General features: G+C 36.6%; 1 protein-coding gene across 6 annotated transcripts in view; it reads left to right on the top strand.

Annotated features, from left to right (window-relative positions):
- Positions 1 to 23,452, top strand: part of trim67 (tripartite motif containing 67) — a 71,880-nt gene that overhangs the window by 13,379 nt on the left and 35,049 nt on the right. For all 6 annotated transcript variants that reach the window (XR_012396304.1, XR_012396305.1, XM_073934045.1 and 3 more), the window contains exons 2-3: positions 13,025 to 13,120; positions 16,905 to 17,027. Coding sequence is in view for 4 of the 6 variants with exons in the window: in XM_073934045.1 (XP_073790146.1) it covers positions 13,025 to 13,120; positions 16,905 to 17,027 (219 nt within the window). In the remaining 2 variants the exon portion in view is untranslated. The remainder of the gene's footprint in view (positions 1 to 13,024; positions 13,121 to 16,904; positions 17,028 to 23,452) is intronic.

The raw sequence follows: 23,452 nt of genomic DNA, 5'->3' as shown, positions 1-23,452 counted from the left end.
GTCAATTAAATAAAAAATGGAACAATGAGAATCAAAAACAAGCATTTCAATTGTTATTTGAACTAATCTGTACATTTCTCAGATCTTCTGCTACATCATTGCTTCTTTGAATATATCAGGACGATGAGCGTAAAAAAACCTCAGGGTTTCCTTACTGTCTCAGACACACACAGCACACATTTTTAATCCCTCAGACTGCATTTAATCTACAGTTGGGTCTCGCAGCTTTACAGAATTAACAAACAACTCATGACAAAGGAAAAAGGCAGAGAATAAGTGATGAATGCGGTCATGAAATCATGCAGAAAGAGCTCAAGAACAGACGTATATGTAACCATTTCAGTCTTTAGAGCAATATTTGCACCACACTTCTTAGCACCATTGCAGCATTCTGCCAAATATATCTTGAAAAATGAATGATGCCAGTGACTTTCTGTCTTCGCATTTCAAGCCACAGAGATGAATGAAGGCGAGATAAAAAGAGAAAGAGAAAGAGAAGCTGTCATCAGTGGGGGGATTGGTGTGTGTGTCAGGTCAGATGGGTGATTGGTTCTGCTGACCTCCAGATGTACAGCATTAATCACAGAGACAATGGCTCCACGCCAATACTAATAAGCTGCTAATGCTGCAGAAATCATTTTCTTAATCAGTAATACGGTTGAGTTTCTAGTGCTTGAGGAACGGAAATTGTGTAAAATTTTATTATTGTTGTTGTTGTTATTATTATTATTATTATTATTATTATTATTCATTAATTCATTTTACTTTTCGGCTTAGTCCCTTTATTAATTTGGGGTCGCCACAGCGGAATGAACTGGCAATTTATCCTGCATATGTTTTTAGATTAGATTCAACTTTATTGTCATTACACATGTACAAGTACAAGGCAACGAAATGCAGTTTACGTCTAACAGATCTAGCAGCTGATGCCCTTCCAGCCACAATCCAACACTGGGAAACACCCATACACTCTTGCATTCACACATAAACACTATGGCCAATTTTAGCTTATTCAATTCACCTGTATCGCATGTCTTTGGACTGTGGGGGAAACCAGAGAACCCGGAGGAAATGCCAACATGGGGGAAACATGCAAACTCCACACAGAAATGCCAACTGACCCAGCTGGTGCTCGAACCAGTAAGCTTCTTGCTGTGAGGCGATCGTGCTACCCACTACGCCACTGTGACACCCTATTATTATTATTATTATTATTATTATTATTATTATTATTATTATTATTATTATTATTATTATTATTGGTGGGCATAGATTATTTTTTAATCTAGATTAATCTCACTGTAATCTTGGAATCAATCTAGATTAAAATGGATTATTTGAATTCTGCCGAAGGCATTCAGAATATGAGTGGTACCCAAATAATGATGGGTTTCTCAAGCCAGGTGTCACATCAGACCAGGGGCTCATCTCCTGTTTCCAAAATGCAACACAAACTGCTTGATAAACTGTTCTACTATGATAATTGGTGATGAAAATAAATGATGTTCAATAAGATGTGCTTGTGTTTACTAACTGTTTATTCAGTTAAACATGAATGTTGAACTGTAGGCCTACATAAGCTCCAAAACAGAATTAAGATGTGGAGTATGCAGACATTAGTGGCATTATTGAAATAAACACCACAATCAAACTATTACCGTCATGTAAGACTTTTCACCATATTTTCAGTTTGATTGATAGTTAAGATTTGATTCAGCTTAAAAATTTGAGGCAGCAAGATAGTTTTTAAAGTGAAATAGTAATTTTACACTGTAAAAAAATGCAGGGTTTCACACAATTCATTCATTTTGTCCCACCCCAACACAAATCCATTAGGTTAATGTAACTAATTTATTCATTTGTTCATTTTCTTTTCGGCTTAGTCCCTTCATTAATCCGGGGTCGCCACAGCGGAATGAACCACCAACTTATCCAGCAAGTTTGTACGCAGTGGATGCCCTTCCAGCCACAACCCATCTCTGGGAAACATCCACACACACACACACTCATACATTACGGACAATCTAGTCTACCCAACTGACCCTTCGCTACGCCCCGCCCAAAAACCGCCACCCACCAATCGTGGCTTAGCAACCAGGGGCTCTGTCAAGCTTTTGAGCGAGGGAAACAGGCCAAAGCGTTGTACATATGGATTGTGCAAATCCGACACCCGATATCCTAAAAGTTTGGATAGGATGGTGGAATTTTGTCCCTTTTCAAAACCAAAAACCCAAGAGGAGAAATGCCAGCGTGGATCCAGCTGTGTGAGGGACGCTAAAGGAGCGGAGAAAATGAATGAATGAATGTTAAGTTTATTAAATTTTCGTATTTATATATGCTTGTATTTATAGCAGATGCACTTGATCATGCCAGACTTGATCATCCTAGTCGATCTAAATGAATGAAATCTTTCCAAATAGAGCTGTTCAAAATCATCTGGTGAAATTATATTTGTATTGCAGTATATATCGCAGCGAAACACCCACAGCCTTCTCAAATATTTCCTGGCAAATGTAGTCCGATTGTAGTCCTGTCGCTTCTTTGATGATGAAAGCGCAAGAGCTGGTGATGCAATCACCAATATCTATAAACAACCTGCATCTCCTTACTAAGATTTCAGATTTACAACAGTTAATTGTTTTTTGGGGGGAAATCTAACTAATTTATAAATCATAATCTGCCATATCAGTATGCAATACCCACCCTTTTATCCACATTGGCAAGTTGTTGTTCCATTTTACACCCCATTAACTGCGTCAAATTACCCTCTGGTGAATTGTGATTGTCATTTCAATAAAAATCCATACACATAGATCTCAACACAAAGATTGACCTAAAAAGGGAGATTTGGTTTCTGATCTGCGAGCTGTGGTTGTAAACAGTATACAATAATGATTTGACTAATGTAGGCCGTACCACATTTTAGGATCCACACAGCTTCTTATTATTTATTATATTATCACTTTGTCATATAAAGTATCAAAGGTAACAGATTGCGATGAAAAACGTTGTGAGAGAAACTCACTCCGTGTGAAACTTGAACAAACAGACTCTACATTTGACAGCTGGGAAAGGATGATTGAGGATTAAGCAAACGCAGCTAGCATTAGCCTAGCTTAGCTTAAATTTGGCAGAGTTCTCAAGGCATTTTCTGATTCATTTCACAATGCCCCACCAGCTAATTAACAATGTCTACACCACAAAATAAGTCATGTGCAGTCAAGATCTCACCAGTGTTGTACAGTAATTTACTGTGCTGTGACATTAAGTGTGTTTATTTTTAAAGCCGACGTTATTAAATGGTATGTCAGTGAGGCAAAGTCAATGTGAATGCATCTCCAACGCATTTAGCACTTAGTTTAGTCAAGTAGTGATTGTCCTTTTTATAGACACACACACAGCTGCCGGCGTTCACGTTTCATTTTAGTTGTTGTTTGCAGAGTGATCAATAGTTTCACTCAAACCTCAGATAGTATAAACAAATGGAGAACGCTACACTGCTGAAAAATCCAGCTTAAACCAGCCTAGGCTGGTTGGCTGGTTTTAGCTGGTTGACCAGCCTGGTTTTAGAGGGTTTTTGGCCACTTCCAGGCTGTTTTCCAGCTATTTCCAGCCTGGTCTTACCTGGCCAGACTGGAAAATGACCAGCTAAATCCAGCTAAAACCAGCTTGACCAGCCTGGTTTAAGCTGGTCATAGCTGGTTTGGGCTGGGCTCCCAGCCTGGCTAGGCTGGTCAAGCTGGTGTTAGCTGGTCATCTCCCAGCCTGACCAGCTAAGACCAGGCTGGAAATGGCTGGAAACCAGCCTGAAAATGGCCAAAACCCCTCTGAAACCAGCCTGGTCAACCAGCTAAAACCAGCCAACCAGCCTAGGCTGGTTTAAGCTGTTTTTTTTTTAGTAGGGTAGAGTTGTTGACCATATTTATGGGTGTCTAATTGAGTAAAAACACTGTTTTGAAAAGTTTAGTCTTTGAAAATTCTTCATTATAATTTGTAATAATATTAGAAAGGGGGCAGTGGGAAGCACAATCGCCTTACAGCAAGAAGCTCGATGGTTCGAGCCTCGACTGGGTCAGTTGGCGTTAGAGGTCTGCATTAAATTTCTAAATAAATCGCTGGAGCGGTCGGTAACTGGTGTATTTTGAACGGGAGTGGGCGGTCTAACAACATCGCTCCCGACTCCTGAGCGAGCGAGCACGCATATGTATGTGTGTGAATGACAGGATGTGATGCTGCATTTAGCTTGTTTGTTGCTGTCTATGTGTGTGTGTATGTGTGTGAATGAGAGAGAGAGCTTGGTACTGTGTGTGTGTGTGTATGTGTGTGAATGAGAGAGAGCGTGATGCTGTCTGTGTCACTTGCTTGGTGCTGTGTGTGTGTTAGCTTGTTATAGGCTGTCAGGAGGACTCTGTATAGCTGGGTGGTTTTCGGTACAGGCGCGGCAGGTAGAAAACAGGGCGGGTCGGGTACCGGGACAGCGAATGCTGAACTTATGGGAGCGGTCGGGTTCGGACTAAAACCTGGCGGGAGCGGGATTCAAATTTTAGTCCCGCGCAGATCTCTAGTTGGCGTTTCTGTGTGGAGTTTGCATGTTCTCCCCGTGTTTGCTAGGATTTCCTCCAGGTGCTCCGGTCTCCCCCACAAGTCCAGAGACATTTGGTACAGGTTAATTGCGTAGGCTAAGTTGTCTGTAGTGTATAAGTGTGAATGAGTGTGTATGGATGTTTCCCAGTGGTGGGTTGCGGCTGGAAGGGCATCCGCTGCAAAAAACATATGCTGGATAAGTTGGTGGTTCATTCCAATGTGGCGACTCCTGATTAATAAAGGGACTAAGCCGGAAAGAAAATAAAGGAATGAATGAAAATTAGAAAGGAGTTGGCGGTTCATACCGCTGTGGGGACCCCTGATAAAAAAAAGGGACTAAGCCAAAGGAAAATGAATTAATGAAATTAAAAAGGGTTATTTTAGATAGTAAAACCCACATTTTAGTGCACAACCACAAGGACACGCAATCCAGGTCACTATCACATCAGCACAGATTTGTATTGTCTTTCATGTGACACACACACACACACACACACAAACATGTGCAGATCAAATAAACGCACAGCCTCAGTTCAGCAAAACTGCTGATAGGACAAGTGTCCAATTGCCTTGTCAGAAAAAATCAACCACCAGCAGTTATTAAAATGTCACACATGTCCTTATGATGCTCCAAACACACACACACACACGCACACACACACATACACGCACACACTTCATCTTCTGCACTCTCTAATTCAGTTCACATCAGCTCATCAATACATTGCTCTGCTGAAGTAGATAATTGATAATATTGCATATCTTTAAGCACGATTGAAAGCCTTAAATAGTATTTTTTTTTATACCTCTACACCTTATTATAGGTAGACTCTTTCAGTATGTCGATCTCAGTAACAGGAATGGTTTATTCTTGAGTTCTTTTAGCAGGCATCAAGTGTATTGTCCAACTTTGCATTTAGAAATTAAAATGATATAGTCACAAAGCATTTTGTATATACATGTATAATATAAATGTTTGATTTATTATTTTGTTGGTTCTTATTGTTTTGATGCTTATATCTGGTAATTTGGTCTATGTAGTCTAATAAATGACCTAAAAATTCTACGTCTGCTTGCTGGAAAGAAAAAAGAAAAGATAATATGTTTAAAAATTAGTGAAATTTATTTACAATAACTACTTTCTGTTTTGTTATGGATTTTGTGCTGAAATTTTAATCTCTATTTCTGTAGATTTTATTTTCATTTCGATATATTTAGTCAGTGCCTTCCACACACTTTTTATTATATTCTGACATATATATATATATATATATATATATATATATATATATATATATATATATATATATATATATATATATATATATATATATATATATATCAGTGGCCGCCCTGGTATTTTTGGCCACACTTTTTTTACTATTATTATCATTCTTTTACCCTTCTGGCCCACGATGATGACTGGCTTATTAGCCGTTTCCGATTTCCAAGAGCTATCCTTCTGGAGCTCTGTGCTGAGATGGGTCCAAATTTGGAAAGAGAGACAGTGAGGAGGCTCCAAGGTGGCAGGGTGCGCGATGGGTGGCTTCTTGGTGACTGATGTATTTAAAGATATTATTCCAGCTAAGTTTTTTATTATTTTTTTTTTAATTGAGCGTAATTATTTAACTGCATAAATGGAGACCGCGGTTATCCATTAAAGACGTGGCTGTTAACCCCCCTCAACAATCCAAAACTGACCAAAAGCGCAGATACAATGATGCTCGTGCATGTGCACTCAATTTCACGTTAGTTCGGATGTACAAACAGAATATGCATGAGATTCTGTGCACGCAGTGTTTCATACATCTCATGCGTACGCACATTTACAGCTTTGTCCGTTTTGATTCATTTTTTGCAAATTAAAAAAAAAATTTGAAAACTGAAAAATCAGATGTACATCAGTATTCACAGCCTTTGCTCAATGCTTTGTTGATGCACCTTTGACAGCGATTACAGCCTCAAGTCTTTCTGAAAATGATAACATAAGCTTGGCACACCTGTCTTTGAGAATTTCTGCCCATTCCTCTTTGCAGTACCTCTCAAGCTTTACCAGGTTGGATTGGAAACGACGGTGTACAGCCATTTTCAGATCTCTCCAGAGATGATTAATAGGATTTAGGTCTGGGCTCTGGCTGGGCCACTCAAGAACATTCACAGAGTTGTTGTGAAGCCGCTTTATTGATATTTTGGCAGTGTGCTTTGAGTTATTGTCCTGCTGGAAGATGAACCGTCGCCCCAGTCTGAGGTCAAGAACACTCTGAAGCAGGTTTTCATTCAGAATGTGTCTGTACATTGCAGCATTCATCTTTCCCTCTATCCTGACTAGTCTTCCGTGTTTTTGCAGAGCAACACAAATAGAACACAGAAGTATAAATGCACGACTACGCATGGGCCACGGCGATCACTTAATGCAGAAGTATAATTCAGCCTTGAATTATACAGACGATATTACATGAATGGATGTTGGGACAGTATGCAAAATGCTGAAATATAATTGGGGAAACTGGCATGGCATGCAGATGTTTGCTCCAACCCCAATCAGACACACCTGAATAGCTAATCAAGCTCTTACTAGGCTTTCTAAAATAGTCCTTGCAGGTGTGTTGAGGCAAGTTGGGGCTAAAATCAGACCTCCAAGGCCGAGTTTGAGAACCCCTGGACTAAAGCATCATTTTCAGATAAACAACATATCCACTATCTCACCGTTGGCAGGTTACTTGGCTTGTTTTTAAGAAAAATACCCTAATCTTTGACATTGTATTTCTTAAAACAACACAATATTTTTGACTTGTTCAGAAAAAGCTTCTTGATGTAAGACCTTTTAAATATTTGGACTAAAAACAAGATAAAACAGATGCAAATGATGCTCTTGCAATGTGCACAATGGGTTAAACCTATCCACAAGACTCCGGCTTGACTAATGATCACTCAAGTCTGTGGAAAAGACCCTGGCGCAAGTCCACACACACACACACACACACACACGCACACACACACACATCTCCATCCCACCTGCTCCTCTTCCTCTGGGTCTTTCCTGGCCTTCTTCGATCAGTGGGGTCTTAAATCAACAAAACACACACACACACACACACACACACACACACACAAATACACAAACACACACACACACACACAGAGACGTATCTCCTCGCTCTATTAATGTGCCATCTGCCCGGGCAAGCTGTCCAGCCTGCTAACAAGACCCTGACAGAAACCCTTCTCGTGGCCCTCTCCTTCCCAGTGTGTGTTGGAGAAACGACACCAGGACACCGCTGGGGTCAATGATGCGTCAGGGTCACCGGCCCACCCCTGCTTTTGTGTCAAAAGAGCCTGTACAATCTGGCCCTCCTTCACACTACTCGGGCCCAATTTCAAGCCGAGAATGAAACAAAAGAAACGGGCTCGGTTTGATTCCCTCGCTTTGTTAAATCAGTGTTAACAGACTTTCGAGGAGCCAAATGTCACAGTCGTAGATGTAGTTTATTGACCAGAGTCAGCGCAAAGGTCAGGTGGTCAGAGTCACTCACACAGATGAGGTAAAGCGAGGTGAAAGCGTGTTACAGTGTCCGCGAGCTAAAGGTCAGTTGAAGGTAAATGAGGCTTTCCTCTCTGGATTTGACGATAAAACCCTTACGATATTATTAGTACATCTGTCCAATATGTTTTAGATGTTCACAAGATGATAACGCTACTATTATATGGTTATTATTATCATCATTAAATGTATTATTAAAAATTATTACCTAGATAGTGAAAAATAATAATAATAATTTTATTTCCGTAAACGAGCATTGGCTATAGTTACTGTAGTAAAAGAAGATTTCTGTTTCAAATAAATTTAATACATTTGTTTTCTCCTAAACTTTCTATTGATAAAAAACAAACAAAAACATGTTTTCATAAAATATTAACTGTTAATATTAATCATTTTAATATAAACATTTTGCACACAGTGCTTCCCACAAGTTTGAAATATGGTGGTCAGGGCCGGAGTGGGACTCCTTTTGAGCCCTGGAGTTTGAAGTCTTAGACCGGCCCACCTCAGTTCTCGACTTGACTATAGCCCCTTTCTCACATACAGACCTTTCCGGAAAATTACCAGCAATGATATGAACAAGGTTCTCTCAAGGTTTCTCTCAAGGTTTTTTTTTTCTTCACTCCTATCAGGTGAAGTTTTTTTTCCCTCTCCGCTGTCGCCACTGGCTCGCATGGTTCAGGATTGGTAGAGCTACGCTTCGATGAATTTGCTCTCCAGTGTTTGAACTCTCAGTAATGATTTTAAATCACACTGAACTGAGCTAAACTGAACTGAACTGAACTTAAACACTAAAAAGTGAACTACACTGTTCCAGTTACTATGACCATTTATGTGAAGCTGCTTTGACACAATCTACATTGCAAAAGCGCTATACAAATAAAGCTGAATTGAATTTAATTTAATTGAACAGGCCCTTTTTGAAAATAACGGTAAATTCATTCTGGCTATTTTCCGGAAAGAGAAGTTGTAACATTACCGGTAATTTGCTGGAATGCTGCGCTGTGTGAACGCAGAATGAAGATTGCCGGAAAGAGCGCGTGCACGTCTAGAACGTGCTGATGTGAGACGTCTGCTTTAGCCAATCAGAACAGTCAGGTGCGTTCACGTCTGCGCGGTTTATAAGAACAAAAGCCTTTGAATATTTGTCCAGACACATTTAGCTGCTAGAAATTAGTCAGATAACGTTTATATATTCATTTTAATGCGAACCGTGTATATAATTATCGATAAGATGCTTATAATAAGCCGTTGTTTGTTTACCTTCAAGCTTTGCGTGTGCCTGTAAAATAGCCTGCGAGCGCCAGCACACACACCTCTCGACATGCGAAAGTGTTTCTCTATATGTTTTCATCGGAGTTGTTCACAATACTGATCCATCCTCAGAGTTTGTAATGTAGTCAAATGTTTACATATAAAAGCGCAGCCGCTTAGAGGTCATTTGTGGTGAATGATGTCAGAATTTACCGCTATTTTGGAATGGATGTGTGAACGGTCTTTTCCGGAAAAATTCCGTAACGTCCTCGCCTGTGTAAACAGCACTTTTTAGAATTTACCGGTAAAGTCGTTCCGGATATTTTCCATATATTTACCGGTATCACTGTGTGAAAAGGGCTTATATTAAAATAAAGTCATTTCCAATTCAGTTTCTAATGACACTATCAAGTCTTTTTCAAGGAAACAGCTGCTTTAGAGCTTCAAATGTTTGTCATAAATATGAGAAGATTAAAGGGGAGCTAAATCTCCAACACTATTATTTAAAACATCACAATGTCCTTTCCTGCAAAATCTAAATATATATATTGTGTGCAAAATTCTTTATAAATATCCAGTCCTTTGTAACGGTGAAAAAAATTAAATATGTACACCTACATAAGTAACCCAAACAGTATTGTATGTCTTAACACAAAAAATGAAATAATAATAATAATCATAATCAGTGAGGTGAGGTTCGAACTCGGATCAGCAGCATCATAACGCAACATGCTGACCACCGGACTACAATGGCGCTGTTATGCTGGTGCGTTTGGAATGAAAAATAAGTATTGCACTGTTAGCTGCAAGACTCTTTTGACCACAGTATTACAGTTTTTCTTGATTGCTTTGATGCAGGCGTCAACTGAAACTCCACATTTTCAAAACAGTTAACACACATGCCTAAACAGAAGCACTCGTGGTCAAAATGACACATTTTGCTTGCAAAATGCACATACCGTGTCAAAACATTTAAAATATGCAACAAAAGCTAGTTTTACCTTTAAACAACACAACTTGCAAACAAGTATATGAGCTCTTTCAATTCATCATTACACAATGGACAACAAAATACAAAATACAGAACTCAGTATGAATCGGTGCACCATTGCTTGTCATTGTAGCCTATTGCCAATGCCATTTTGTTGTCTTTCTATTTGGGCTGTAAAATTTGCCTTTTGGCAAAGAGTTGGATCCAGAATGAGATGCTTTGATTAAAGTTATATTGAATTCATGACATTATTCAAACTGTGGCTGAAAACTGAAATACTTAAAAAAACAGACAAAAGTAATAAATACTGTAAATATTAGAGAAAACACATGTAAATCAATATACAGTCAAATCTATTGGGGGTATAGGACATAGCCACTATTGACCTCCTCCATCCATCAAAACCGTCAACCGTCAAACTGTATTTTCACTAAGGTGTCGCTGTTTGGGGTTGAATGATAGTTACGTCATCATTAACCAGCAGGCTGCATTTTGCTCACGGGGCTGTGAGAAATTAAATAAAAAGCAGAGCTGTGGCAAAATAATGAATAAAAAGAATGAAGCTATGGTCAAATAAATAAATAAATAAATAAATAAATAAATAAATAAATAAAAAAATGCGACTGCTGAGAGTGCAAGCAGCTAGGGACACTGGCCCTCGTGGACAAAAAACGAAACGGCCCACCGGGAATTCTCCCGGTCCTCCTGATTAGCCAATCCGGGCCTAATGGTGGTAGCCATATTGAAAGGCAATTTACCCATAGCACATAAACGGTCCGCTACAGTTAAAGACAGAAATATTCACCCCCTTTAGATTTTTTGTTCCTTATTAAATATTATGATGTTTAACAGAGCAAGGAAATTTTCACAGTGTGTCTGATAATGTTTTTTCTTCTAGAGAAAGTCTTATATGTTTTATTTCGGCTAGAATAAAAGCAGTTTGTAATTTTGTAAGGGTCATTTTAGGGTCAAAATTATTAGCCCCTTTAAGCTTTTTTTTTTTTCGATAGTCTACAGAACAAACCATCATTATACAATAACTTGCCTAGTTACCCTAACCTGCCTAGTTAACCCAATTACCCTAGTTAAGCCTTTAAATGTCACTTTAAGCTGTATAGAAGTGTCTGGAAAAATATCTAGTAAAATATTATTTACAGTCATCATGGCAAAGATAAAATAGATCAGTTATTAGAGATGAGTTATTAAAACTATTATGATTGAAAATGTGTTGAACAGAATTGGGGAAAAAAATAAACACGGCACAGTAGGAATGTTGTATGCCGTTTAAGGATGCTCAACAAATGGGTCTATTTGAGGATGCTGGTAATAATGAGTGGTATTTAAGGGCTTTGGGAATAAAAGGAGGACTTTAAGGAAGTCAGAAACGTTGAGTGGTATTTAAAGATGTCTGAAATATGATGTTTGGGATGAATTAGTGTCCCATGAGGCCATTGGGTGCACATCATTGGAGGATGGAGTCTGAGAATATGAATATCGAATGGCCTTGAGGGTGTTGTTGATGGCGTTTAATTATTGTTGGAGGATTATAAACAATGTAAGCATTGGTGGATTTTGAAATTGTTTGTTTTTTTTGTAGGATGCTGGATAATGCTAGATCAGCACGGCCAGATCAGGGTCCTCTTGGAAAGTGGCTCTAATTGTGTGGTTATTTTAATAAATCAAAACTACTATTTTGGAATGGCTTCTGATTGGCCAATGCTTACCGTATGTTAAAGAATGGAGGGAATTTGAGGTTGCCAGGTAATGTAGGTCAGATCTGGACTGTAGATAATGGTTTCTATTTTAGGTTGTGCAGAATGTTTGGTATTGATTGGAAATGCTTTTAAATGTTTGGCCAGACTTAATAATGCTTACAATACTCAACAGCAGTGGAACACGTGCAACACTAGATCGTTTATAGATGTAAATAGGGTGTCTAGTGTGCATTTATAAATGATTAAATGTGATTAATGCGTTAAATACTAATGGACTATACTATTTAATCGGCTTTAAATAACTGTGTCAATAACTTCGAATTTCGTTGTTGTTCGTTTCTGTGTGCACGTTATCCGACTACTCTGCTGTTTAGTACATTAGGTTAGGGGCGAGCGCCACCCCTTGTACTTTTTGGATAGATAGATAGAGTAGACAGTCAAGACTCGGAAGACTCTTCGCGTGCTAATCATATTGTTTTCACATAGTTAGTTAGCTAGATGCTTCTGGGAAGTTAGATTTAGTTTGGGTTTTGTTCTTTTCATTTCTTTAGCGCCGCCCGCATCCTTTCTGCCAGCTCTCCTGCTTTTTTCTCCGTCTTTGTATTCGTCTTAGTGTATATATATTTTATATAGTATATTTTTGCTTTACTTACTTTTTCTGTATTTTGGATCAATTCGTTGTTTTTGTTCACTTTTGGGAATTGTAAATAAAAACACATATTTTTGGTATTACTTTGGTTGTCTTTTGCACTTATTGACTGTTTATATAAATATATTTTAAAAACCTAAATGTCAAACCCCACCGTCCCCTAGCATAACATCAGAGGTTTGTAACAAACATGAATATACAAATGTTTTAATTACACTGATTGACATTATACAACATATTTACTCACAGCTTAAACAAATGAATTGACTGAGCTGTGTTTATGTGTGCAGTGTCAGCTGTCCCAGGCACTGAACGGAGTTTCAGACAAAGCCAAGGAGGCCAAGGAGTTCCTGGTGCAGCTCAAAAATCTGCTCCAGCAGATACAGGTACACAACTCTTCAACTCACACATCATGACATGTAGAAATATGCAAATTGTGTTAACTCATGAAATATTGATTGTTTACACATAGGTTGGAAGTTCTGAACGGCTTCCATCCAGTTGCATATAATAAGCATCTCTGTGTTTTGAACACGCTAAAAGGACTTAATCAAAGCAGCCATGCTAGCAGCACTTGAATATTAGCATCTTTGATTTAAGAGTGTCTCATTAAATATGCAAACGAACATCTCGTTAAACGCCAAGTGGGGTAATTAAGATGTTCAGCATGCATCCAGCAAACATGTCAGATGTTAGCATTAATTTTGTTAGCATGTTTTTGCATTGCATATCAAATGCTTTGATTATCTTAAGTCAAGCGTTTCATGCATGGTTCCATCAACCTTCAGGAGTCTGCAAATCTTGTAAACAAGTTTTTAATGCTTATAGAATATAATGCACATAAAGTCTTACTTTATACTTGAAACAGGAGTGCAAGTTTGCATTCGTCTATGTTCACGAATGAAAATTTGCACACAGTCCAAACATGCATGTCATTAGCCCCTTTCACACATACAGACCTTTCCGGAAAATTGCCGGCAATTTTCCGGAAAGGTTGTATGTGTGAACAGGTCCTTTTTGAAAATACCGGTAAATTCGTTCTGGCTATTTTCCGGAAAGAGATGTTGTAACATTACCGGCAATTTGCCAGAATGCTGCGCTGTGTGAATGCAGAAGGAAGATTACCGTAATAAGCGCGTGCACGTCTAGAACGTGCTGACGTGAGACGTCTGCTTTAGCCATTCACAACAGTTAGACGCATTTACGTCCGCGCGGTTTGTGAGAATAAAAGCCTTTGAATATTTTTCCAGACACATTTAGCTGCTAGAAGTTAGTCAGATCACATTTATATGTTCTTCTTAATGCCAACTGTGTAAATAATCATCGATGAGATGCTTATGATAAGCCGTTGTTTGTTTACCTTCAAGCTTTGCGTGTGCCTGTGAAACAGCCTGTAAGCGCCTGCACACGCACATATTATGAACATCTCGACATGCGAAAGTGATCCAGCGAAAGTTGTTCACAATATTGATCATCCACAGAGTTTGTAATTTAGTCAAATGTTTACAAATACAAGCGCAGCCGTTTAAAGCTCATTTGTGGTGAATGATGTCAGAATTTACCGGTATTTTGGAATGAATGTGTGAATGCTCTTTTCCGGAAAATTTCCGTAACGTCCTCGCCTGTGTGAACAGCGCTTTTTTGAATATACAGGTAAAGTCGTTCCGGAAATTTTCCAGATATTTACCGGTATCACTGTGTGAAAGGGGCTATTGTCTAGTAGGGCTGGGCGATAATTCGCTAGCGATATTTATCACGATATATGTTTTTTCAATAAAACAATAATGACAGTTCGATAAGTGTTCGATAATGTTTACTAAGGCTGTGTAATTCATCGAAAATTTGATTTCGATTTTGGCTTCAAACGATTATGAAAAAGCATTAATCGAGATAAAAGATTATTGCGTCATGTACTGCCCCCTTTCCAGTGATGGTTAAGCGCGCCCTAACTTTAGAGCATAGTGATTGAATATTTACTTGCGGGAGGGAGAATATATATATATATATATATATATATATATATATATATATATATATATATATATATATATATATATCCACCCGCACCCCCTTTGGCTATGGGCCTGACTATTTATTATATATTATAACATATAATAAATAGTCAGGCCCATAGCCAAAGGGCATGCGGGTGGTTTAAAAGACCAAAAGTTTGATTATTTGGAATTTTTTTTTACATTTTTCAAATTCTGACTGATCAAAGTTGAATGTGCTGGCCAGTTTTTTTTTTTTTTTCATTTGCCTAAAGGCTTTAATTTTTAAATTTAAAACAAGTTTTTAACAGATTTCTAAAAAATTTTAAATGTAATAATAGATGATAATAAATTTGTATTTTAAAAATAAATATCTCTTCATATTTTTTTATTCAAAATTTTTTCTTCATTATAAAACTCTAATATAAAACTTAGTTTAAATGCACATTTGTAAATAAACAAATTTAACTTTAACTTAAAACTGCATGCTCAGGAAATATTTTTTGGTACATCAAAAAGTGTGGTTATGATAACCATCAGACAAGCTAATCCAGCAAAAATTAGTTCTTAAAATTCCACTAAAATGCAATATTTATTTAATTAATTATTATTTTTTTATATTTAATATTTTTATTCATTTTAAACCCCATAATTAAATAGAAAATCAGGCAAATAACTGCAAAAAGGTTCAGTTTTGTTAAAAAAAATAACTATCCCTTTCAATAAGCTGGCTATGGGCCTGATAGTGTAATGTTAAAATAATGTTTATTAGCTGATAAAGAGAGAGCTTAATGAAGACTTCTGTTTATTTTAGCCATAGTGCAAATGAAACACATCTCATACATCAGTATTTATCATGATAATTATCGATATCGACTGATATGAAAAAAATTATCATGTTAATGTTTTTGCCATATCGCTAAGCCCTATTGTCTAGTGTTTAGAACTGGATTCTGCCTGGAGATCACTGGATTATGAGCTCTGGGCTATTTTTACTCAAGTGGAAAGTTGAATGCTTTTTCATACTGCCCAGTAGGCAGAAATCGAGAGAGAGAGATTGTCTTTAAAAGCCTCTGTAAGTAGACTTTGCGCTGAAGTGCTGTAGTGAGCAGTGATTTCCAATGTAAAGCGACAAACACATAACAATGCAATGCTCTGCTGGTCCTGCAGAAGGACTACAGCCAGAACTCTCATTTTAAAATGTACCAGTCACACGTACTCATATCAAACGTCTCTTCTCTTCATCATGGCGGTTTGTAGATGAAGTGACTCAGTCCCATCAGCCCTGGTGTCAGTGTGTGGGTGTGTGTCTCACGTCTGAGTCACAACCCAACTCAAAGTGAATGAACGATTAGTTCCGTTCTGAACTCCTACACCACAGACACTCTCAGACTGAGCTCTGCCAGCTTTGCAGAATGCAATACGGACTGATGCTGAAGTTCGTCATTTGCGGGCTCTAGGGACGTCAAATAGAGTCCAAATAATAGGTTTTGATATTCGATTGTTTGCGCAAACAGAAACAACAACAAACTCCCTGGTTGAGCCAAATTTGAGAACCGCCAATGACTTTGGGATTTGTTTGACCCAGCTTTTATCTACAATCCAGCACTGAGGGTTGTACACTCATACTCTCTCCCATTCACACACTGCGGCCAATTTAGTTTATCTAGTTTCTAGTAGAGGTTATAACTACACAAATACCTACGAATGCATCTTTGTCCATTGACACACAGTTTGGTCCTCACTCATTTACTCACTCACTTCAGCTTTATCACCTTCATCAAAAGTAAAAGCCGGGCGAGGACCAGATCTGGCCGTGTTCTTGTTGTGGGGCAACAGTGCTAATCACTGGGCCGCCGTGCCGCCCAATCTGCAGAAAAGAGGAGGGGGGGGGGGGGGGGGGGGGTATGGGGGGTGGTTCTACCATACGAGGATAACTGTGGACTGAAACTGTGGTTATTTATAGGGGAGTCAAATGATCGGGAGATCGTGATTAGTAACGCGAGATCAGCCGTGATAAATCATAAGCACATGATTCTTTCGAAATTTGTTTACGAATAAACTTTACTTTGAAACATCAAAAGCCAAACCATAAGAAGATTGAGAAATATTGTATATACTGTGTTTTTGGGTAACATTCTTCAGACTGACTGATTGAACGTGTGTGTGTGTGTAACAGGAGAACGGGGTTGAGTTTGAGGCATGTCTGGTCGCTCAGTGTGACTCTCTGATTGAAGCACTCACTCGGCAGAAGGCCAAACTGCTCACCAAGGTCACAAAGGAGAAGGAGAACAAGCTGAAGGTTGGTGAACACACACACAACATCATGCACATCTCTGATATGTTTCTGTGTATGCTTCAATTTAAATTGACAGATGCGAGTAAAATGTCTACACTGCAAAAAATGCTTTTCTTACTTCTGTTTCTAGTCCAAATATCTAAAATAATCTGCCAATGGGGTGAGCTAAATAATCTTATCACAAATCGAAAAACAAGAGTATTTTGCTCACCCCATTGGCAGATTATTTTGGTTAATTTAAGGAACTCACTTTATTTTGGCCTATTATTTCTGAAAACAAGACAATATGTTTTGCTTGTCTAGAAAATGCTTCTTGATTTAAGAATTTGTAGATATTTGGACTAGAAACAAGACAAAAAATCTAAGTAAGAAAAGCATTTTTTGCAGTGTATTTTAAATCTTTAAATGAATTTTCATGAAACAATTTAATTGTTTGATGAAATAATGTTCAATAATTAATGAAAATTTTTATTTTATTAGTATTTATTAGTAATTCTTGTTATATTATATTATTTTATTTTTTGGATACAGTTGAAGTCAGAATTATTAGCCCCCCTGTTTATTTTTTTTCCCAATTTCTGTTTAACACAGAGCAGATTTCAACACATTTCTAAACACAATAGTTTTAATAACTCATCTCTAATAACTGATTTATTTTATCTTTGGCATGATGACAGTAAATAATATTTGACTATATATTTTTCAAGACACTTCTATACAGCTTAAAGTGACATTTAAAGGCTTAACTAGGTTAATTAGATTAACTAGGCAGGTTAGAGTAATTAGGCAAGTTATTGTTTAACGATGGTTTGATCTGTAGACTATCGAAAAATAAAGCTTAAAGGGGCTAATCAAATTGACCTTAAAATTGTTTTAAAAAAATTAAAAGCTGCTTTTATTCTAGCCGAAATAAAACCAATAAGACTTTCTCCAGAAGAAAAAACATTATCAGACAAACTGTGAAAATTTCCTTGCTCTGTTAAACATCATTTAGGAAATATATATATAAAAAAAAAAAATTCAAAGGGGGCTAACATTTCTGACTTGAACTGTATATGCAAAACCATCAATATGTAAAAATCATGTTGTACAAAACATTAAAAACATTTATTTTTATTTTACCAAAAAGCAAACAAACAAAACAAAACTCAATATCATAGAAAAAAAACTAAGAAATTAAGAAGTGGAAGGTAGATACTCCAGAAAAAGAGCCCCAGAATTTTTCATAAGTCTTTGGTGAACAGGATTTCCCCAGTAGAAATAAGTTGGTGGATCCTTTGCTTTGTAAATGGAGAGTGAGATGATTTCCAGTTAATTAATATACATTTTATAATACGTAATAATGAATATTTTGAGATGAGTCTAGTAGTTCAGTGTTCCCAAATCCTCCTAGTATTATTCTAGGACCATGATACCTATAATTTTTGATTATATGTCCATTATTCACCTTATTCTTCGCCAACGTGCGAGCGCAGCCATTTGAATCTTTCTCGAGACTTCCAGTCTCATTCACTTCCATTCATTTTTAGACATTAAAAACTGCTCGTTTCGCTGTTTGATGTTGCAAACGGATATTTCCTTATTATATTATTCTACTTGGTCTATATAGTCATGCAAACATTTGTTTGTAGAGCAAGTAGTTTGATCGTTTTTTGCCGTTTATTATTCCTAATAAATTTCTCAATAGGCGACTGAATCGGAAGTTCTAAAACAATTGCAAAAACAGGCGCACTTCCGCATTTTAGAATAAGGTCAATATATTCACCAAATCACATGGAGGACAATTCCAAAGCATATGTTGTAAATTTCCATTTAGATGCATTGCACCGTTGAAGATTTACTAGTATTTAATATATGCAGTTTTTTGTGGGTGATGTAAAAGGGAAATTTATTTAAAACAGTATTTCACTTTTTATCATTTTGTAGCTTGAAAACCTTTCAACTTTGCAGCAGCAGCAAGATTATTTCCGTTTAGTCGGTCAAATGATGATGTGCTTCACCTCACAGATGGGATAAAGAGAGAGAGAGAGAGAGAGAGAGAGAGAGTTTAAGTGTAATGCACGGCACTGTTAGTGTCGCCTCCATGACTTTATGGAAAGCAGATTTAAGTTTTGTCTCATCTGTACGACTCCATATGGTCCAGATTTGTTTAATCTACTGTAGTTCAATTGTGTGTGAGATACAAAGCAATGCAAAAAAAAAAGCAAATCTAAATATGGTAAATTAATTTCTATTATTTGGTTTTTAATGAATACTTTTATTTAGCTTTTTATATACATAAGGAACAATTATTAAAACGTTTAGTACTCCTAGTGCAATTTCCATTAAAATCCAGACAATGTTGACACTGTAAAAACATACTGTAAAATTTACAGTAACCTACTGGCCATTTTGGTTGCCAGCAAGACTGTACATTTACAAACAAACTGTAAATTAATAATTACAATTTTCTGTCAAATTTAGAGTAACATACTAGTAATTTTGGTTGCCAGTCAGGCTGTATACTACAAGCACACTGTTAATTCATAATTATAATTGTAAATAAAAAATGCTAATTTACTGTAAAATTCACTGTAACTTACTGATCATTTTGGTTGCCAGTAAGAATGTACATTTACAAGCACACTGTACTTACAAAAATACAATATACTGTCATATTTACAGTAACTTAATGGGATTTTGGTTGGAAGTTCAAAATTGTAACTTACTGTAAAATTTACAGTTTCTTACTGGCAATTTTGGTTGCCAGTGAGACTGCAAATTTACAAACACTGTCAATAAAAAAATGACAATTTACTGTAAATTTACATTAAACTTACTGGCAATTTTGGTTGCCAGTAAGACTAAATTTACAAGCGCGCTGTAAACTATAAATTACAATCAACTGTAAAATTTACAGTGACTTACTGGCAATTTTGGTTGCCAGTGAGATTGCAACTTTACAAACGCACTGTAAATAAAAAAAAATACTATTTACTGTAAACTTACAGTAAACTACCGACAATTTTAGTTGTCAGTAAGATTGCAAATTTAGAAGTACAATGTAAATTAATAATTACAATTGTACATTTTTCAAGTTAAAAATTGCAACTTACTGTAAAATTTACAGTAACTTACTGGCAATTTTGGTTGCCAATAAGACTAAATTTACAAGCGCTGTAAATTCAAAATTACAATCAACTTTAAAATTTACAGTGACTTACTGGCAATTTTGGTTGCCAGTTACACTACATTTACAAACACACTGTAAAAAAAAAAATACAATTTACTGTAAAATTTACAGTAAACTTACTGGCAATTTTGGTTGCCAATAAGACTAAATTTACAAGCACGCTGAAAATTAAAAATTACAATCGACTGTCAAATTTACAGTGACTTACTGGCAATTTTAGTTTCCAGTGAGACTGCAAATTTATTAACACACTGTAAATTATAATTACAATTGTCATTTTTTTTTTACTTACAGTAAAATTGACAGCAACTTACTGGCAATTTTGGTTGCCAATAACTGTACGTTCACACCGAAAGCGGCGAGAGCATCAAAGTAGCCGGAAGTCATTCATTTTCAATGAGAGACGGCGCCGATAAGCCGGCGAGGAGCAGTCTTCGCGAGTGTGGGCGTTGAGGAGAGTTGAAATCAAGTCAACTTTATGGTAATGAGCTATGACGCGGTTCGGCGGCAAGCAGTCAGAATGAAGTAGTCCACCGCTTGAGAGGTGATCAGAGAACACAGTCACTGTAAACTTTGGTTCCGACAACAGTTGTTCCCAAGGGTTTGATTATTGCGGTCGCCAGATTTTCAATTATTTACAATGTTTTCTTTCTTGATCATGCATTAAATAAGTTACTGGCGAGTTATTGAAGTACATTAATGTTATATATATATTTATCTTTAAAAAAGAGGGAATCGTATGCGACAGTACAAAACAGTATTGCTGCTTCAGGATATTTCAGACATATAGACTCATTAGAAAATTAAGTGGAGGATAGCCACACCACATGCAACTTGATCTTACATTGTTGAATGAATTTGATAAGAAGTGCGCAACATTTTCACGGCCCGTTTAAATACGAGATCGATGTAGCAACCTTGGACGCTCTCGCCGCTTTCGGTGTGAACGCACAAATAGACTGTACATTTACAAGCACACTGTAGATTAAAAATTAAAATCAACTGTAAAATTTTACAGTTACTTAGTGGCAATTTTGTTTGCCAGTAAGACTTTAAATTCACAAGTGCATTGTAAATTATTAATTACAACTGTAAATTAAAAATTACAGTAAATGTATAGTCAATTAATTATTAAAATTGCTAATTTAAAACATACAGCACAATTGTTGTTATTTATTTACATTGTGCTTGTAAATTTTACCACCAAAGTTGTCAGTAAGTTTTACAGTGATTTATTTATTTTTTTACAATGTAGTTAATTTTCTGTTTAGTACGCTCGTTTGTGGCTAATTGTAGAAGTCGGTCCATCTTCCGGGCATCTGTGTTGCATTGCTCAGTTAATCAAATGGAGTGTTTCTGTATGCAGTGACAGGAGACGTCATTTTCTACTCTAATTCGTTTCTTCCACGCCAGCAGTCTGACAACAGAGCTTTACATCTGCCCTCTTTCACCACAATGAGCAGAGGACGATGGGGGTGGGGGGGTGGAAGGAAAACACACGTGAAATATGCGGTTAATGCTGTACGTTACAGAGTTAATCCATACGTTGCTCTATAGATTAAAGAGACGAAAGATTATACTGTGCATTAAAATGACTGAAACTGTATGGTCAGCTCAGATGGTAAAATATAAGGATGGAGATGAATTTAGGTTGCTCATCGATTTCCTATTGAACATCATTTCCTTTGCTTCATTTGATGCAGATTAGAGATGGAAAGCTTTCCTGGTGATTTTAATCACAAAGAGGCTGAGAAATGATCAGATTTAGCTATATGTTTAGAATTTTTCCATATTCATGAGCTCACATGAGCTTGTCTTTATTATTTATTTAGTTGGCACATTCTGATTTAATATTAAAATTGCGTTAACGTTTTGTTTTGTTGAATTGTTTATGCGTTTCCAAGTTAAAGGCTTAATGCTGGTTCTGTCGCTTGTAATTATACAGTTATTTATGTCATTCCTGATAGCGCTTGACATGCGCATCGTTAAATAATTATGCGCTATAAATGCTGCATAAATAAAGAAAGGCAGACTTGTTAGGATTATCTTCCCAATTAGATACGGATGCCAAAACAAAACAAGCAAAGTCTTTATGCTATAGAAACCAAATATCTACAGACACAAATGCAGGATTATTCATGATTTTAGGACTATAAAGCGATAGTTTACTCAAAATTAAAAATTTATTAATAAATTCATACTTTTTTATTTATAAAGCACATTTAAAAACATACCAGGGTTGACCTGGATATTACTAAATATTAGGGGTGTAACGATACACCCAGCTCACGATACGATGTGTATCACGATATAATGTTCACGATTCGATATGTATCACGATATTTGGAATAAAAATTTTAAATTAAACTGAAATGCAAATTTTACCAAGTAAACTATTTTTTATGTATTTCTTTTGTTTCAACTTGTTAAACTGAACCTTCTTTAAGAAAATAAATTAAACAGGCCTGTCTCTGGAAAATAAAACAATTTAAAAACTTCTTAAAAATATTATTGAAATGACAGAGACAAAATTAAGGAACAAATTAAGTAAAGGTGCAAAAAAATAAGCTTTCTATTCAATTGAATTTAACAGTAAGAGCTTAAGGCTTTGCTTGGTCACTTGCGTTTTTTGTGTGTGCAAAAAAAAAATCCACATTTCCAGGTATTTAATTCATATTTAATTAAATTCATTTAAAGATATCTCTAATTACAATAGTGACTAGTCAAAACTCATTTAGAGATATCTGCAAATATTTTTCAATGGAAGTCAATGGAGGAATATGATTAGTCATAATATATTTGCAGATATCTCCAATCTGATTTTGTACTAGTACAATTGTAATTGCAGATATCTCTAATTGTCATTCTGACTAGTCGAATTATAATTATGACTAGTCAAAATATAATTAGAGATATATCTAAATATATTTATGGATAGTCAGAACAAAGGTTTTAATGCTAAAACGGCTTGCCATACGCACGCGTCTATCTAGTCCGCCCTCTGTAGTAACAGCTCACGGTCAGCTCCAACATGTGTGATTTTGCGGCGGGAACATTATATGAAGACAGAATGATATTTTAGGGTGAATTGTACCTTATAAATACAGTATGTGACTCTTTCAACACCATTAGGAGGTATCCCTGTCGCTGTGCAAAGTATGTAAATCACTGTGAAGACTTTAAAACTTAGGATGTTTGACCCAGTATGCGTGTCAAATAGCGGACGAGTCCAAAGCAATGACTGTACAACCGAAAT

This window comes from Danio rerio, chromosome 20 (genome assembly GCF_049306965.1).
Source record: "Danio rerio strain Tuebingen ecotype United States chromosome 20, GRCz12tu, whole genome shotgun sequence".
Lineage (NCBI taxonomy): Eukaryota > Metazoa > Chordata > Actinopteri > Cypriniformes > Danionidae > Danio > Danio rerio.
Note: the sequence above shows the minus strand (reverse complement) of the source record. Positions and strands in the feature narration are given on the sequence as shown.